Source organism: Poecilia mexicana, unplaced genomic scaffold (assembly GCF_051168715.1).
Source record: "Poecilia mexicana isolate PSO_F unplaced genomic scaffold, ASM5116871v1 scaffold_22, whole genome shotgun sequence".
Taxonomy (NCBI): Eukaryota; Metazoa; Chordata; class Actinopteri; order Cyprinodontiformes; family Poeciliidae; genus Poecilia; species Poecilia mexicana.
Genome location: NW_028263391.1, coordinates 6,002,364 through 6,021,795, shown reverse-complemented (window position 1 = coordinate 6,021,795; position 19,432 = coordinate 6,002,364). Strand labels below are relative to the sequence as shown.

At 40.3% G+C, this 19,432-nt stretch overlaps 1 protein-coding gene across 4 annotated transcripts in view; it reads left to right on the top strand.

Moving 5' to 3' along the window:
* The window catches only part of actn1 (actinin, alpha 1), a 63,143-nt gene that overhangs the window by 37,172 nt on the left and 6,539 nt on the right, over nucleotides 1-19,432 (top strand). For 3 of the 4 annotated variants that reach the window (XM_014998575.2, XM_014998574.2, XM_014998572.2), the window contains exons 4-14: nucleotides 1,520-1,606; nucleotides 2,153-2,240; nucleotides 7,082-7,160; nucleotides 7,305-7,386; nucleotides 8,475-8,560; nucleotides 14,925-15,017; nucleotides 16,409-16,639; nucleotides 17,901-18,048; nucleotides 18,164-18,314; nucleotides 18,401-18,509; nucleotides 18,649-18,789. In XM_014998575.2, coding sequence (XP_014854061.1) covers nucleotides 1,520-1,606; nucleotides 2,153-2,240; nucleotides 7,082-7,160; nucleotides 7,305-7,386; nucleotides 8,475-8,560; nucleotides 14,925-15,017; nucleotides 16,409-16,639; nucleotides 17,901-18,048; nucleotides 18,164-18,314; nucleotides 18,401-18,509; nucleotides 18,649-18,789 — 1,295 coding nt within the window. Of the gene's footprint in view, nucleotides 1-1,519; nucleotides 1,607-2,152; nucleotides 2,241-7,081; nucleotides 7,161-7,304; nucleotides 7,387-8,474; nucleotides 8,561-10,164; nucleotides 10,251-14,924; nucleotides 15,018-16,408; nucleotides 16,640-17,900; nucleotides 18,049-18,163; nucleotides 18,315-18,400; nucleotides 18,510-18,648; nucleotides 18,790-19,432 lie in introns of all 4 variants that reach the window. The other variant, XM_014998577.2, reaches the window with a different exon arrangement.

The following is a 19,432-nucleotide window of genomic DNA, read 5'->3' as shown; positions in this document are numbered from 1 at the left end:
AGCGTTGCAGACAGATTATCCTCCTGGTCATTCCCTCTCACTGTGGCCTTAGCGCTGGGATGAGACCAGATGACGGGTCCGGTCCTCCAAACGGACCAGGGGGGATGAAACGGAGGCAGAGGAGGGGTGTAGTTTCAAATCCCATCAGGTGGATTTCTGCTCGTCACTCATGTTCGTTTGAGTTAATCTGAACGTGATCTGCATGTGTCACCATGGAAGCGGCGCGCTTCACTTTTCCTGCACGCTAATTTGGCGTGAGCTGCCTTTCACGGCGCGTTACGTTTCCAGACATCTGACTGGCATCTCGCAGTCGGCTCATCCGTCATGGCTGAGCCGCCGCGCTCCGAGCCTGATTGGATTAGCGGGACAAACAAACGATTATCTGGAGGCCGGCAAAAGAGGGTGACGTGGTAAAAGGGGATTCTCATAATGGACGGCACAGAGGTGGCTGGACCGTGGGCCAGTCTTCACAGCCAGCTGAGGTTCATCTCATCAGCTCTGTGCTCAGGCCTAGCTTCGCGCGCTTCCTCTGCTGAAACTGGATTTCTGTCTGCAGTCACCTGACTGAGCAAATTATTTAAGCGGCTAAAAACATCAGGGTGACCGTATCTGTGATATTGGTTATCTAGACTAGTTTGCTTTATTAAAATGTCATTTTATTTTACCTTCTTCTAAATAGGTCTAAGCAGATTTCAGTGCTCAGTTTAATAGGTTTTCCTCTTTCTTTTGCAGGTAGTTCAGGTAGTTCATTACCCATTTGGGACCTGGAGCTAAACATTCACTGTGTCTTTAAATGTTTTAAAGGGGCAGCATTATGTAAAAGTAGCTGTTTGAGCTTTACATCATGTTATAACGTTATTCCCTCATCAAAAACAGACCGAATGTCACTTTGATTATTCCATGTATGTACAAGAAGTCTTTTAATCTCCATGGCAACCATTCAGATGTGCAAAACGCCCGGGTGGACTTAGCTCCGCCTTTGAGATGCAGCTCCTCCTCAGAGCTGCAGTTTATGAGCTCCATTTTACAGAGCAGCCCTCTCCCTCAACCAGCTCCTTCAGACTAGCCAGCAGCAATTAGCAAACACCTGGTGGACCTGAGCATCTGCTGAGCTCATAAGAGATGCTGGTAAACGCGTTGAAGGGTTCATAGAGGAGCCATGTTGTGATGACTTTCTGAAGAGAGGAGGGGTTTCTTAAAGAGCCAGAGGCCCAATTTTAAAGCGGCAAATTGCAAAGTCAAATTTCTTTTAAGTCATAATTAACACAGTTACTTGATTGTGCTGCAAAGTGGCACTGTGTGCCTGGAAGACACATAATACTGCTCCTTAAAAAAAATATACATATATGTATTTTAAAGCTTATACATTTTAAATTCAAAGACGGAATAAATGTTTACCTTTCTTTTTTTTTTGGATTGGTTTTTACCCAAAGATTGAAACAATCTAAACAAATCATCAACCTATAATATTAATAAAGGTGCAGATCCTAAAATGTCGCGGCTTCCTTTTGTGTTTCAGAGATTGTAGACGGTAACGCTAAGATGACCCTGGGAATGATCTGGACCATTATCCTCCGCTTCGCCATCCAGGACATTTCTGTGGAAGGTAGTGTGTGCATTTTTAATTTCTGAAAAATGCTGGTTATGCTTGTGGCATCTGAGAATATTTCTTGCTCTGACATATTCGAAAGCCTCTGCACCGATTAGCCGTTACTGTGACAGTTTACTACATGAACGGGGGCGTTTGTGTCTCTTTGTTGTGTTTGGGGGACATTTTTCAATGTTTGTTGCTCATTTTGCTCGTCGTTTATTGAAAACGATCCCTGCCTTGGTCTCTAGGCCTTTTGTAAATTATAGCAAAAGTACTTTAATAACTTACAGTGAACGTCGTAGAGTAAACGTCCCATTTGGTCAGCCTTAATTTGTTTAGTCTGAGATTCTTTTGAGCGGTTAATTTCACAGCGTGGGAACGGCGCAGTACAAAACCCAGCTTTGTAACCGACGGTAACAGACAAGCACAAAACATCTGAGCCATTGCAGATCCTTCCTATTCTCTGTACCTCCACTTAATCCAGCACTAAACGGGGATTAGCCGAGTCGGTCGGCTGCAGGTTGGTCCGACTTCACAATGATCCCTTCTTCCCAACCACAGAGACGTCGGCCAAAGAAGGCCTCCTGCTGTGGTGCCAGAGGAAAACTGCGCCCTACAAGAACGTCAACATCCAGAACTTTCACATCAGGTAAAGTCGAAGGAACGTAACGAGACACAGAAGAGGCAATAACTCGCCTGCAGAGATTCAGGCACAGGGAAGCGGAAACGAAGTCAGCAGGGGTGTAGATTTTTAACTTTATCTGTGCAGACTTACTGGAAGGTTGACTGTGGGTTGGGGGTCCTTTGTTTAATGTCTTCACTGTTTCCAGTTGTTTTAAAATAATGTTGAAAGAAGTCAATATAACTGTAAAATCTGTTCATTTTTTTCACCTAAAATAACCTCAGTGGTCTTTGAAACTCTACAGCTACACTTCAGCCTTTCTGGTGTTCATGTGCAATACATGAAAAACATTATTCAACCCCTCTGACTCTTTAAAAAAAACATTTAGTAACATTGAAACCACAAGTTCACATACATGTGATGTGAGTTTAGACGCTTTGCAGCGTGACGTCATACACGCAAGATCCCTCAAAAAAATGCTCACCTACGATAACTGCCATTAATTTTAGCTGCCAAGTTGTCAACATACAGCGATAAATCTTAAATATACATGTGACATGTAAAAGACAAGGCGACACAGTGCTTTGCTACTAATTGTCAGTGCTATGACAAGTAGATAAAAAGGTCAAGAAAAAACTCTTTAAAAAATTGTGAGGAAGCAGAAAGGGGGTGAGTAATGCTAGCTTGACTTTGACAACCTCATCATGTAGCTGTGCTGTGGAATTCTGTGTTTCGGTTCAGTTACAAAAAAAATAAGAACAAAAAGCGACCTACATCCGGACTGACAGGTCATCATGGCAGGTGTTTAAATTAGCTCATCAACCACCACTGTGCTAGTTTAGCTTCCACAGCAGCAGCTAATCTAGAACAACAACCTGAATGTTCTGTTCTTTATGTGAGAAATGTCTGCTTGTCTTTTTTTGGCGTTGAATCCTGATACATTAGTAGCGTTGTTGTAAGTCGGTTGCTATGACAGCGAGTCTGCGTGTAGTGTAGCTACGCAGAGTACGAGTGGTTTTGAGTTGTTCTTTGGCGTTTTTTTCAGCATTAATTTTCTTTGCTCTGTCACTCTACACTAGATTAAATAATACCCAGATCTCATTTTAACAGAACTGTTCTACCGCTGCAGCGCGGCTATGGATGGCATGAAAAAGAATCATCTTTATGCCCTCCAGCGTTGTGCACATGCGTGAAATTTCCAGATGCAATCTGTGTTTGAATTCAGCCTCCCTGAGTAGATACTTTACTTTGTCAAACCTCGTTTCTTTGTCTTTACATCTGAGTCCTTCAGGGTAGCGCTCTATAAGGTTTGCACATTTAGAAAGAAATTGTACCCACAGATTCACAATTAGAATTATGATGTCGAGACTTTGACTGAGCCACTCTGACTTGCGTCTTGATATAAACCCTGCTGTTGTCACTGTGGGTGTGTGTTTAGGGTAGCCGTTGTGTCGGAAGGTGAATCTCCGCCTTGAACATGTTTTCTTTCAGTATTGCTCTGTATTTAGCTCCATCTGTCTTCCCATGACCTCTGACCTGCCTCCCCTTCTCTGCTGAAGAACAGCAAGCCCACAGCATGTCGCTGCCACTATGTGTCAACCTTCCACGTTTTGGTTTTAAGCAGGAAGTTTAATTTTGGCCTCATCTGATTGGAGCACTTTCTTCCCCGTGTTTGCTGGGCTCCTTTTCATTCTCTAAGTTCAGCATATGAATTTCAAGTATTTTTGGTCTGTCAAGATTTCCAAGGAAATTATTTTGCTGTGTGCCGTTAATCAGAGCAGAACTGAAAACAAGAATGAAGACCAGGCCTGTTCCTTTAAACAAGGCTGGTCAATAAAAAAAGAAAGAACGAAAGAAATAAAGAAAGATCAAGAATAAATAATTCGTGCATCCCAGAAATGTTAAACATTTATTTTAGTAACAGCACAGTCAAATCTGAAGGTGGGACTTGTTCGACTGGTGTCCGCTTCACAGAACACTCCCAATGCCTCCGTGTTGAATTATTGAAAGACGACCACTGCCACGCTCAGATGTGGATGAAAGCCGAGGCGAGACGAAAAGGTGGAGCTGAGGTCATTTCAAGTGAAGGTATAAACGGAGCGCTGGGAGGAAAAAAATGGATCGACTTTGATGTGGCCTTTCAGGGACAGATGATAGCTTTACATCTCAGTCAGGAGAGGCAGATGAGATCAGAGCCATTTTTTTTTTTTTACTGGAGCACTTCATGTGAAGTAGCCTTGTGAAAGATTCCCCCATGCAGCATGGAAACTTTTTATAGCAGGCGATGGATGTAAATAACCCGTCTTTGTTGCCTCGGAAGCACAAAGCATCAATTTTTCACTTCTCCACATTGAGATGATGTAGTTTCTAAACAGACTGACCTTCAGAAGCAAAGATGCTAATCAATGAACCAAAAAGAGCAGAGCTAAAAATATGTCATCAAGACAAACAGGGTCCTGTTAGATGTCTGAGTTTTCTGCTTGATTCAGTTTTAATATGGATATTTTAAACTGACTGTCTGTAAATTCATCTTTTATAGTTTCATTAGCTGTAGTAGAAATATGTCGTATGACTGGGAGAAATGGTGGAAGCTAACAAGCTAATCAGATGTATGCCGTCTGTCTTAGGAAACATTGACTATTTAAAATGACTCAGAATAAAAAAAAATTAAACAGAATAATACTATCAAAAGTCTACAACAACATCCCATTGTCAATTTTTGTGCTGTTTTTGTTCATGTAGCGTTAGCTTTGCATGAGCTAACAGCATCAGATCAGCTGTTACTCACCAGGCTGCTCCAGCTCTACCTAGGATGGATTTTGGATTATGCATAAGTTATGCAACAGTTTTAAATTTTATATGTCTGTGTGGTTTTTTTAGGTCCTGTATTTGTTTTGAGAAAATGAGAAAAGATTGCTAATTTTTTATTTTATTTTAGCCTTTCTCTTTTTAGCTATCAGTGACTGTATCATGAGTAGAGGCGACACACCTGTTCTGTTTTTGAGGAAGAAAGTAGTTCCATCACGGGGAAAAGAACTGTACATATTGGAACCAAAGATTATTTTAAAAGGTTGCCAACATTTCCAAATCTAACATGCAGTGGTGAGCACCGCTAGCTAAAACATTTGTGGCGCTAACTCTAAAGCACTAATTATAAATCAGTGATTCTTGAGAATAGGGACAAAACAGGTCCTATGGATAAAGCATGAAATTTGAATAAAATATACACAAAATATATTTTTTTCAAATATCTAACTAAACTAACCTGGGTCATGTGAGCACAACAATGTATATTTTTCTTTTTTTTGCTGAATATTTTTTTATTTTAAACATTGTAGTCGGTGGATGATGCCTGTAAAAGCCCTTGTCCAGGAGCAGAACTCAACACATTATAATAGTTTAAAACAATTAAAGAAATACTAAAATTATATATTATGACAATTAAGTATAAGTAGTCATATAAATAATTATAAAAGTATCGATAAATTGAATTAAAAATAATTTTTAGATATTTTCCAACTCCGTTGAAATTTGTCCTTAGTTTTTGTCAACACCGTCAGACATGAAAAGAATGTAAAAAAATCAGGCATTATTGGGGGGCACCAGAACTTCTGAGGACCCCATGACGTTGTCTTTTCTCTTCCTTTGCTAGGAGGGCTAGTTAGCTCCGGTTAGCTTAAGTTATTCTTTAGTTTTTTCTTCTGTTTTATTCCTAAGTTGTTTGTCACAACCATGATGTGTCAACTCCATAACTGACAATTTACAAAACTTTGATGAAATTTTGCGAAATAAAAGCTTAATTTTGGTAAACTGTAAAGATTTCATGGACCTGACGAGCTACAATATGGCCTTCAGAATAACATATAAATTGAGGTAGTTTGGCATTTCGTCAACTCCGTCAGATGTCAACTCCGTCAGAGTTTTTCTGACTCTTTCAGTGAAATTGTTGTCAAATCTCACTTAAATGTGCAATTAATTCATTTTAATGTATTTTACATGAATTGCATTACTTCACATGTACCAAGTTTTTCATTTTACTCACTAGTTTGTCACCACCTTCAGTTCTGTGTCAACTCCGTCATGCACTGTCAACTCCATCAGATGGACTTTTTCTTGTTTTTTGTTTTAAATAATATTTATTTTATTTCTTGAGAAGCATTTGTCTGTAAATTGAGTAAAAATATCACTAATGGGGTATTTTAAAAATCATTTTAGATTTATTTTTGTCAGATGGTGATGACAAAGTTCTGGGTCAGGTTGATTAAAAATGTAATTTTTTAAAAAAAATTCGCAACTGGGAGCCTGTACCTTAGCATCTTCATATTTTCTAAACATTATTTGTCATATTTGCATACATAAGGTTGAGAAATAATTAAAAAAAAATATGGGAAAATTAAACCCCATTTTGTCCCTATTCTCAAGAATCACTGAAATAATAGTTCCACCAACGCTAAAGTGCGATGCCAGCACAGTATTTAACAGAAGCTAATGCTAAAGCCCTCAGCTCATCCTTAAATGATGAAATAAGAGCACGAGTACAAAAGTCTCCTTAAAAATTGTGACAGTCGATAACGTTTTACTCCAAACATTGTTGTTAGCATGACCCATTAGCATCATTAGGTATGATCTGTTCTCTGATCAGAAAAATATTCAACATGAGTCAAACTGGATGGTGAACGGTAAGATCTCCTTTAGTCGTGTTGTCTAGGGGAGAGACGGTATTAAACAGACATGGACAGAGCCAAGTTTATGACCAGTGCAAAGAGAACATGAATTCATTGGCAAGTTCTTAGCAGCAATTTCTGACTCTTTTTTTATGTTTTTCTCATTTTTCTCCTCACCAAAGTTTCTCCACTCTGCTTTTTCAGCTGGAAGGACGGCTTGGGCTTCTGTGCACTCATTCATCGACACCGTCCAGAACTCATAGACTACGGGAAACTGCGCAAGGTGAGTGAGTTTACTTACTTCCCTTAAGCTACACCAATAATTCAGGAAAAGCCTGCTGACCTAAAAAGTGGAAAATCTTGAAGCAGTTTTTTTTTTTTAACCTAAAAGCTGAGTTTAACGGTCACTATGGTCTGCTTTTGACAGGATGACCCCATGACCAACCTGAACACAGCCTTTGACGTGGCAGAGAAGTACCTGGACATCCCCAAAATGTTGGATGCAGAAGGTGAGCTGGGGGGAAACTCAAATTGTAAAAGAATGAAAATGAAACCAGACAATTTCACACAGTAGAAAACCAAAACATGCTCTTTCTGAAGAACCGTTTAGCCAGATAAAGGTTCATAGCAGGACAAAGAGGTCACCACAAGTCAAATATTCTTTTTTTATTATACTTTTTATTCTGAAATCTGGCAGCCATGCTCTGCAGAGGTGCGCACAATGAGCCAAGCTTCTTTAAAAGTTTACCATCGAGTCACGCCACCTGGCTCTGAGTTGGTTGCGTTTAAAAGTATTATTCACTCTCAGCAACAACGACTGAACAAAAACCAGAGTGAATGAAGCTGTGAGCTGGAATGTCTTCGTCTCTCATGTCTGCTGACTTTTCCACATTTTGGATCGCCACAAACTTCAACATATTTTATTGGAATTGCACCACAGATACTTGATTAAATTTGGATCTGGGCTTTGAATAGACCATTCTGACACATAAATGGGCTTCGATCCAAACAAATCCATTGTAGTTTCATGTCTATTCTCGTAATATTCGACTGTATGCTTGTAATTTTATTTTCTTAGCATGGCCCTAATACTCAGTTGTAGAATATAAAGGCAAGCCACACTTTTCAGATCTCTAAACAACAACAACAAACAAAACGTCTCTCTTTCATTTCCCTTCACAGTTGTGCACCATGTGTTAGTTTGTCACATAAAATCCCAATAAAATGTGCCGACACCTGTGGTTTTCTTGGTGCAATGTCTTGTAATGAAGCTGGGCTTCCTCTACTGTCTGAAGGAGCATGTTTTGGGGTTTCATGTCACAGCTGTGCACACAGTGCGGATATTTTCTGCGGAATGTAAACAGGCGCTTCTCTTTCGTACAAATAAACGAAGCCTGGCTGACGTCAACGCTGCATCTCCAAATACGGTTTCCTCTTGTGCGTAGCTGGGAAGGACAAAGTCAGGATTCAGACCTTCACCTCTGGTCTGTTTTGCTCTACAATTAACGTGATGAGCTCTACTCCTAGTTCCTGCATTTGCCTCCCTCATGCCCCTCCACCCCACATCCGCCCTCCTGACCTCCTCTCTTCCCCACAGACATTGTAGGCACTGCCCGTCCGGATGAGAAGGCCATCATGACCTACGTGTCTAGCTTCTACCACGCCTTCTCAGGCGCCCAAAAGGTATCCTGGATGCAGAGTCCTACCCTCTCCTCCCTTTTTTCCCCCCCTACCTGTCTGTGCGCGCGCGTGTGTGTGTGTGTGTGCGCGGGTGTCTCTTAACAGTACTCTTCTCTCTGCAGTGCACAGCGCTCCTTTACTTTCCGCATGGTTCACGCCACCACAAAATGCATGATGGGACTACGTCTTGTGTTGTCAGAGGCGATGAGCGCAGGCGGGCCTCCAGTCTACCTTGTTGTTTTGCCAGTCGTTTCGAGTTTCCTCTCGCCGAAACGGAAAGCCGAGCGGCGCGCCTCTGATCTGCATGACGCCGATTGTCTGCAATAGCCAACCGGGCGGTTGACACAAATTCGCCTGAAGTCTCTCGCCGCCGCCGGAGGGGAAACGTACCCGTTTAAACAGACGGCTCTGTTTAACCTCCAGAGCGACAGCTCGACTCGAGAGAGGAGGAGTGAGCGAAACAAAAACTGGCATTTCAAAGTCAAAACAGCGAGGCTTTAGTGGGTTTTAATGGCCGTGGCCCGACTGGTTTCAGTGTTTCTGTCAGTCTTCCTGCTTCTCTAAGAGAAAGACTGGCCGGGTAATGAATAACGGTTTTCTCTGACAGCTGCTGTAATCCCAGCATCTCTTTTAAGTAAGTCAACTAAAACAAGTCGGTGTTTATAACCAAACTGAGAGACGTCAGACTGCAGCTGGACACTTGAAGGCATCACCGATCAGCGTTAATGGGAAAAGATGGAGTCGCCTTAATTGACTTAAAGGGGCAGTGTTATAAAAAAAAAAAATCAACTTTGAGCTTTACATCATGTCTTAGTGTTATTCACTCATTCAGAAAAATAAATGGAGTGTTGCCTTGATTCTTTTATATATGTCCATGGCAACCATTCAGTTGTGCAAAACGCCTGGGTGGACCTAGCCCCGCCTTCAAAAATGAAGCTCCTCCTGAGAGAAGCAGTTTCCAGGTTTCCAGCTCGCATAGCTTTCCCCCTGTTGTCACTCCCCCACCCGGCTCCTTCAGACTAGCCTGCGACAATTAGCAGGTGGAACTGCTGAGCTCATTATAGGAGCTGCTTCTCAGTGCAACGCTGATAAAAACGTTTTTAAAGGGTCATTAGTGGAGCCATGTTGTGATGACTTCCTGAGGGTGGAGATTCAGAAAGAGTTTCTTAAAGAGACAGAGGCCCAATTTCAAATGTTTTTAAAATCCTGTTTCATATGTATAGCATTCTTATAACAAATAAAGTTAACATAATTACATGGTTGTGCTATAAAATGGCACTATGTGCCTAGAAACCACATAATGCTGTCCCTTTAAGCAAATCAATTAAAACAAATCAGTGTTTATGACCAAACTTAGAGAAGTCAGACTGCAGCTGGACACTTGAAGGCGTCGCAGATCAGAGTTTGACTTTAAACACAACTAAAAACGCTACCATCTTGTTTTTTTTTAGTATTTCTTTGTGCTCCCCACTGGAAACCTCAAGTTGACTGGAGGACCCATGCGACTCATGATTGCGCCCCCTGCTGGCCCCTTTTGTTCTCTGCACACTTTTACTCTGCATTTTTCTCCTCTGTCCTCTCTCCCTTTTCCTCTGTTCCTCGGGCAGACATCATTAGCACCTTGAGGCCAGATGAGAAGGCCGTCATGACTTATGTGTCGTGTTACTACCACGCGTTCTCAGGCAAGCAGAAGGTGAGAATCGAACCAAAAGAGCCAACAAGTCCAAAAAAACCGTCTCCAGCGAGTTAGTAGGGAAATGACAGCGTCTGTCTGTGTAGCACTGTTTTAGCACTAACAATAGTTCACCCTGAGTGTTGAAATGGTGAAAGTGCTGCGTAAGGAAAGTGAAATTTTGAGCAGATTGTTTTTGCTTTTTTTTTTATTCTGCTGAAGTTATTAAAGTTTAAGGGTTTTTTTATTGTGGGATGGAATGATAACGCAACAAGTAACTTTAAAAAATTATAAAACAAAGTAAAATACAGTAGAACTTGTGAACTAATTACAATTTACTGTGAATTATCTCTAACTCAGACTGGGTCAAATTACTCCAGAGCCTTGAAGTCTGGAAAATAATTAAATGTTTAGTATGAATATGTAAAAAATTAATTAGGTACGGAAAAAGGCTTTATTTCCCAGAATTTGTTGCTTATTCTATTTTATTCCATGTTTAAAAGAAAAAAGTCTAATAGTACTCAACAAATATGGTGTTGTTTATTTTACATTGTTTAATTTTAAAATGTTTTGCTTCATTTTTATATTGCCAAATTACACCTTGATTCTAACAATTTACCCATCAGTATTTGAATGGCAAATTTAGCATTCAGAAATGGGGACACACCGATAAAATCGACCGGCTGATAAACGGACCGGCTGATAAATGGACCAGCTGATAAATGGACTCTGGTTTCCTTCGTTTTGGGAGATTGGTGATAATCTGGTACTTGAATTGGAGGCTGATCTCATCTGCCTCTGCAAAGGTCTGGAAATCCACCGCCATCCTTTTGTCTCTGCTGTTGGAGGGCAGAATGACATGTTTCCACACCAGATCACGTCTGTACCTGAGCGTTTAACAACAGGCTCATCACTGTTCCCAACTTAGAACATTTTCACTAAATTTGGTGACTTTTCAGACAAAATCGAAAGGTATGTGTTCAACCAGAACACTGCAATCAGCATCCCAATTCAAAAACTCAAAGTGGAGCCGTTACTGGTTCAGCTGGACGCTGTGGTAACTGAACTGGGTCTGATGTACCAAACCGAGTCCTGAAACCGATTTTTAAATAAAGCTGCAGAACCGTGGCTTTAGAGAATCTGCGTCTGTTTTGGGTCATCTGGCTGAAATTTGCTTTCTCTTGGGTGATCCCACATTGAAACTTGTTGTGGAACGGATAAATCAGGGTAGCATTAAACTCAACTCCAGTCCCTTAAAAATAAAACTACACACTATTATTAAAACCCAAGAAAACTATTTAAAAAGCTCCAAAATTTTTGGTGAGAACAGCTTCAGCCAGAACTATGCCAGGACGGCGTCTTTACAACTCGCTAAAAGGCTTTTTGACAACAATAATCACTTGGGTCATGTAGGCCCATAATGAGGTACGTATACACCCTGTAAACTGACAGTAAATCAATTCAGCAGCAGCATCTGACAACAGATTTAAGTGTAAAACATCATGATACAGACTGGGCTGGATCTCTGTCAGGACGTCCTGTTAAATCCGCTGCCCTTAAAATCCTCCTGGGATCGTCTCACAGGGCGACCGACTCTCCTGGACCCGTCTATTAGTTTTCACATTAAAACAAAGAGGAGCGTTTCTTCCTCCCTCCTGTGTAGAACCTCAGATTGCAGCCTGTGGGCAGAAATCTCCCCATAAACACCATCAGCCTCACATCACAGCACTGGTTTGTACATGGAAATTATCACCAGGCTTTTTATTACCTGAAGCTGCAAACAGGCCTGTTTGCTATTAAGGCCTGTTGTAGTAACAGACGAAACTTGGTGAAACTCTTTGTATTTTAAGTTTCATTGGCTTTTACACTCAAAAAAACAAACATAAACAAAACAGCAACATACACAAACACCAAGTATTTTTAGTCTAGTGACAATATTTTAGTGCACTTGAAATGAGACAAAGTTAAACTAATAATTCCTTAATTTCCTTAACATTGGAAAACGTTTTCTTATATGTGAAATAATTTGCCATTTAACCAGCACTTTTTCATCAATATTACGGAATCATTCACATAAAACAAGCTTCTGTATCTTGCTGAAAAGTTACTTGTAAGTTATTTTTTGTCATATTCCAAGTGAACCAACATATTTTTGGTCTACATACTAGACCAAAAATACTTTTTTTTTTTTTTTTCGCGGTGTATCGCGAGTCAAGTTCTCCAACTTCCAATGATGAAGCTTTTACAGCGCAACCATGAAACAGAAGCTTTACATCATCATGCAGGTAGACTTATTACTAAATGTGGAGTACATTGCTACGTTCAGTCACTTTGCCTGCAGTGGCTTCCTGGATGAAAAGTTGTAGCTCTAATCAGCAGTTCTTGCTCGCTGCCAGAACAGAAAGCGACATGAAGGAGGTCGGCGCTCTCGGCTAAGTGGCCCCGTCGTGCAAACATTTGCTCACAGAAGCACAACCTGCACATCCTGGCTCTCCTTTTAAGGCCGCTCCTCTTAGAGGGAATCTCGGACCGAGCCAAGTTTTCCTTGTGATGTTTAGACAAAGGGGAGCTGGAGGCAGCCCTCCATGTGGGATGCTAGTCTCCGAGCCGTGAAAGGGGTTACGAGTTTCAAGAGTCGGGTTTTTATCTGCTCTTTATGTAAGGACATGTCTGTGTTAGTTTTTAATCTCTCTTAATTTCCTTTTATTTCAAGGCAGAAGCCTCTAAAATTTCAGTTACAAACTTTTTTTTGTCTTTCCTTTCTCAACCAAATCGGCTTTATTTTCTACACTTTGCATGCTGCTGTTATTGCTACCTTTTTATTTTTTTCAATGCATACATTTCACACACACAAACAGCAAATTGGTTTATTTTTTAGTTCTAAATTTGAACAAATATCAATTTACAAGAGATACAGGTCCAATTTAGAGCAAATTATATATAATCCATATTCAGTTCAAATAAATCCAGATCGTTCCAAAGCAGTCTAAACATATTCACATTCTAGATCCAGTACACTTTTATTCCTTCCTAAATATACAGCTCATATAATGCCAGCTGGTAGTATGTTGAGTGATTGACTTAAGCAAATATAGTTCCATACATTCAGACAGCTTGTAAGTAAATTTCTCCTAGTTTTTTATTTACATTTTTACTATTTTATTGATTTTTTTAAATTGTTTTTTTTTTTTAAATATCTCTCTGTTTTATATCTCAGTAAAAAGGATTTTATTTAGTGATGCAGAAACCAGTATGTGCTCATGGCTAACGTTTTTATGCTATAGCATTAGGTTATGACTTCCTTTACAAACTCACAAAACATGCCACAAAATACGTAAAGTAACATCAACTTTTAGAATGTTTTTTTTCTCACTTTTATTTGCAATTCAATAATTATTGCATTTGTGTAACATAAATGCCGCCTCGTACGTTCAGATTTTTAGTTAGCCTTGCTAAGCTAGTTAGCCTTGCTAAGCTAGCTAGAGGAGTAAAGCAGCTCGATATGTTAAGCAATCAGCCAGTCAGAAAGATGAGGTAAGGTAATTTTATTTATATCCTCCTGACTACCAGTAGTTCATTTTTGTCCTCTGTAGAGGACATTTCTAAACTTGAATATCTCCCACTCCCTGCATTCTACTGAATTAATTCCTTTTGGTATCTGGAGAGGACATTTAGGGCTTTTCAATGATACCACATATGAAGGGGTGGGACTTTTTTTCGTATCTTTTTCTAATACATAAAATTTGTGTTCATCAGTAATAACACATTCTATGGGACGAGACAAAGTAAGTGCATAAAACCTTTTATTACCTTACGAAGAATGTGGGATTTAAAAAAAATGGTGATTGGACCATTTTTTTCCCCCTGGTAGTCAGGAGGATATAGCACATTTTCAGCAACAAGGCAATTCAAAGTTCTTTACATGAGTTAAAAGGAAATACAAACAAAATAACAAACCAAAGGAAAGAAAAAAGAGGAAAGAAAACTAATCTAATGTTGTTCTAAAGTATGTAAACTAAGTGCTCCTGTTCAGGGTTGCTAAGTATCTAATTCCGTTTCTAAATAGTGAGTACTCTACAGTTTCTGATAAAATAAGCTAAAGAATGACTGATCTAATTCCTTTTCTGGGTTAAAGTGAATACTCCACAATTCTAAGTTTATTCTAAATCCTTTTCTGGGTTAAAAGTAATATAAACTAAGCAGTGACTGTTCCTGTTATGTATTTCTGGATTCCAAGGATGGCAAATAACATTTAAATGGATTATTTTAACTTATATTTTACAATAATGATTGAAAAACAGAATTTGATCAAATATATATAAAAATTTTCAGATGATATGCAAAACAAAGTTTATTTCTCCATTTTTTTTATAATTTACTAGTCGTTTTCTGAGGCCCCTCTTTGAAAAACAATGCTCTAGATGTCACACTTTTTTATGTTTATTTTTTTAATAAAACACAAACCCAGAGTCGTCCTGATTCCGTCAGTTTCGGAGCGTTTGCTGATTAATTGCCCGATTTTCCCTAAAGCGATTCCCTTGGGAATTCTCTGTGGGTGGTTAGGATTAATTTATCGCAGCCAAACGTCAAAAAAAAACAACACTTTAACTTCACAGAGCTTTCTTCAGATAGACATGCGTAAGTATCGTGGACGGTGGAACTCACGTTGTTTCTTGCTTCGCCCTGGTGGTTTAGGCGGAGACGGCGGCCAACCGGATCTGCAAGGTGCTGGCGGTGAACCAGGAGAACGAGCAGCTGATGGAGGACTACGAGAAGCTGGCCAGTGACGTGAGCACTCCCCGCTCCTTTCCCTCTGTTTTGTCTCCTCATTTATTCCATTCCCTGCTCTCTGAGCTGCATCCCTGCCCTCTCCACCCTCGGGGGATGCTTGTGCTGCGTTCAGGTGCAGATAAGGCGGATAATGATAAACATGTAGCCAGCCAGAAAAAACAGGAGTTGTATTGAGTTCTGTGCGTTGTGCAACACTTGTGATTGTGATCAAATCATACTGCAGCCTTTTTTAATGTTTTTTCTACGTGTTGCAGTCTGTGGACTGTCTGCTGTTTATGCAGGCTTAAACTAGAACTAGTTGCCAAGGAACAAGCTTACATGTCTACAATTACTAACTCACCAAAACTCTTGTAAACATGGAAATATTTACACACTTTGAATTTTTACAAACGTCACTGTATTTTATTGGGGTCTGCAGCAGCCATCTAAACCCTCAGTCCTCCGCCATAAACCAGTTTAGAGCTGCAAAACAACTTGGATATTTCTGAGAAATATCTGCCAGAGGAAATTTTTAAAGAGCCGCAATTATGTTTCTATTTTTAAGATTTAAAATAAGTGGAAAACAAAACAAAAGAGAGGAGGGTAACATTTTCTTCAACTGGGATAATGACGTCATTTGCGGAAAACTAATGACAAGAAGATTAGATCTAAACACATTACTGGTATTTTTTTTTTTTTTCATTCTCCTGTGGGAATTCAATACAATTATTCCATAAAAAAAAACTTGCATTTATTATGTTTATATATATAAAAAAACACAGCAACATGTATTTGGAGAAACTTAAACTTTCTCCTGTAATTTCAAGCAGATACGTCAAGCTGTTGCTTTGTATTTACTTATTAGATAAATGTCAAACACTTTAAAAACAAGCCACTGATTTTTTTTTATTGTTTCATGAGTCATAAAAATGGTGATTTAACTTCTTTTTTTTTTTCCCCTCATCTTGCAAATGCTTAGAAGCCATCATCTTCTAAAGCATCATTAAAACTTTAAAACAAGGTTTAATGATGCTGTAGGATAAAAGAAAGGCTTGTTTTTAGTGTTTTAAACATTACAGATTTTCTTCATAAAGTTTTAAAAATGTTGGCTCAGTGTTGAAACGTGCAAAAACCGAAGAAATTGTACTGCAAATACATTAAGTTGCAAGAATTTTGACATAACATTTTATGCTAACTGATGACTTCTACTTTTTCTCCTCCTTTTTCCATCAACTACATAAATCACACACTTTTCTTCCACGACTCTCTGACCTCCACCAATTCTCCCCGTCTTTTCCAATTGCGCGGCTCTCCTTTCATCTTTACTTCCATCAACGTGCTTTTCTCCTTCGTCTCTGTTGTATTATCGCTACTCCTTAATGCACACACACACGCACACAACCCCTCAGCTGTTGGAGTGGATCCGTCGCACCATCCCCTGGCTGGAGAACAGGCTGCCTGAGAACACCATGCAGGCCATGCAGCAGAAGCTGGAGGACTTCAGGGATTACCGTCGTCTCCACAAGCCGCCCAAAGTGCAGGAGAAGTGCCAGCTGGAGATCAACTTCAACACCCTTCAGACCAAACTGAGGCTCAGCAACAGGCCCGCCTTCATGCCCTCCGAGGGAAAGATGGTCTCGGTATGTGGCTATGCTTTCAACAAGAACCACATTCTGTACAAACCTTCTCTTACTAAAACGTCTCTGCAGCCTAGTTTCATGTACTTTTTAAGTCTCCTTTGCTTAGTTACAACCTCTGCTGTTCATATTTGCTCCTGGATGTGATGCGTTCACTGGTCAGGGGAAAAATCTGATATTTGATGATCGCCAGTCATGACCGATCAACCTGGAAAAATTGCCAGATCCTTGTCACTGGATGATTTCCTGATGCCTCTGATGTTAATGGATGAACAGCTGCAATGTGAAATTAAAATAGTTTAGGTTACAAACAAGAGTAAAAAAAAAAAGTTAACACTTTCTCTAGGCTGAAACCCAGAATAACAACTTTGAATGCAGCAGAAGATTTGATTTGGATCCAAGATGAGAGTGAATCTTGCATGTATTTTCTTCACATTAAGTATTTGTCAAAATTTGATGTTAAATGGATATTATTTTTGTTTGGTAAACCACTACTATTTTCTTGAACAACTCCAATCTCAAAACTTTCCTGGCGGTTTATGCTAATGCTATTTTGTAAACATTTAAACTGCCGACATGTTTGGATTGGTTCATCATTTACGACGATAGGAGTGATAAACTACACATGGAAGTAGGAGGCAGTTCGCCACCAATTATCTTCCTATGAGAAACGTGTAGGAAAAATTCAAAAATATTTTTGACTTTTTAAAAAAAAGTACGTAAAGCATTTTCCAGTGAGAGTCATTATCTAATAGAAATGTAAATAGTAACAGTATAAACTTTCACATAAATCGCCATAATAATTTTAATTCTTTATCAGTTTAATTTTCTTTGAGTGAAAAACGCTTCAGGAGGAATATTATTAGTGTTGCACTGCCTCCTCTTCCAATTTCCTGTATAATCAGCTTCTGTAAATCAACCATTGGAGAAATGTTTGAAGGTTTATAAAGTGTCAACAAAAACTGTTATTTTTTTATTTTTTTTACTAAAACTGGACATTAAAATGCTAAGCGAAGACACCAGAGAGAAATCCCCAGCATGTAAAATATGACCTGTTAGCATAATCTCACTTTAAAAATTTCTGAATATTCCTTTAAACATGAATGGAGAACTCAAATGTCCATTTAAGGAAGAGCTGAAGCTATATTATCTAAAATTAGCCTCAAATGGATTTATTCCAAGTGTTCAACATCGGGGCAAACCTAATTCCAGTGCGGCGTGTCGCCTAAACAAATACTCAAATGTTTTTATTGGCTTTGTGCAGGACATCAATAACGCTTGGGGAAGCCTGGAGGGAGCGGAAAAGGGCTATGAAGAGTGGCTCCTCAACGAGATTCGCCGGCTGGAGCGACTCGACCACCTGGCGGAGAAATTCCGGCAGAAAGCGGCGATCCACGAAGCCTGGACCGAAGGTGCTGAGCCGTTACCAGAAACAAAAAAATAAATCCTCCATCTTCTTAAAGTGACGCAGTTAGCTTCTCTACATCTAAAATGGGTTCCTAGTGACATTTCTGGTTTCCGGCGCAGGTAAGGAGGACTTGCTGCAGAAGCGAGACTACGAGACCGCCTCTCTGTCAGAGATCAAGGCTCTGCTGAAGAAACACGAGGCCTTCGAGAGCGACCTGGCCGCACACCAGGATCGTGTGGAGCAGATTGCGGCGATTGCGCAGGAGTTAAAGTAAGATCCGATAAACGGTAGAGAGAGGACGAGTGGACAGGAAACCATCAGCATGCCAGAAAGTGAGGACTGGTTTTGTTCTGCAGTGAGCTGGACTACTACGACTCCCCCAGTGTAAACGCTCGCTGCCAGCGGATCTGCGATCAGTGGGACGCACTGGGAGCCATGACCGTGAAACGCACTGAGGCGCTGCAGGTGAACCTTGCTGAAAGCTGCGGTGCTGCCGGAGTGTTACTTGTGATTTGTTGGGAAATAAAACCAAAGTGAATTCTTGTTTCTCTGAAACACTGGGTGTCAATAAAAAAAAAACTTTGTGTTCTTCATATCTCGCCAGAGAACTGAGAAATTGCTTGAAACTATCGACCAGCTGTACCTTGAGTTTGCCAAAAGAGCAGCGCCGTTCAATAACTGGATGGAGGGCGCCATGGAGGACCTGCAGGACACTTTCATCGTTCACACAATTGAAGAAATCCAGGTGAGCAAGGAGCTAAACCGGTCCGAACCAAACAAGAATTTATTTAATAAGGTAATGATAAAAATGTGCTAAACAGAGTTGGCCTTCAAAGACTTGAGACTTGATTTGAGCTGGATCCTTACAGACTTGACACTCAACTTGGGGTGAAAGCCTCAAAATTTGAGTTGAACTTCATCCTCCAGGTCTTGAGACCTGGCTTGGGGTGAAGGGTTTATTCTCTTGCATACTTCACTCCACAGGAACCCGTACAAAGGTACATTTTCACACGCACTGTGTCGCACGGTAAATTGCTTGGCGGGAAACAGTGTTCACGTCAAACCGTTTTGTTTTTGATGCCAAGCTGATGAGGTTGGGAATCGGCGCAACCAGTCCCAAGGATTCTGGTGGAGGTCTACTTTACTGCTGCACAAAGTAGACCTCCGCTTGTACGGATTACTGCCCTGGTGGAGAAGAAACGGGAAAGGCACCCAACCAGCTCTTCGAACTTGCTTTGTATCCATTCGGCTTGTGGGAAGTGAAGGAATTTGTCAGGAGAAACGCAGGTGATCCGTACGTTGGACTCTCAGAATACGTACGGTTCGTCTGGGGAGTACGTGGGAACCTTTAGACTTGATTTGGACCCTCAGGGACTTCAGACTTGGTT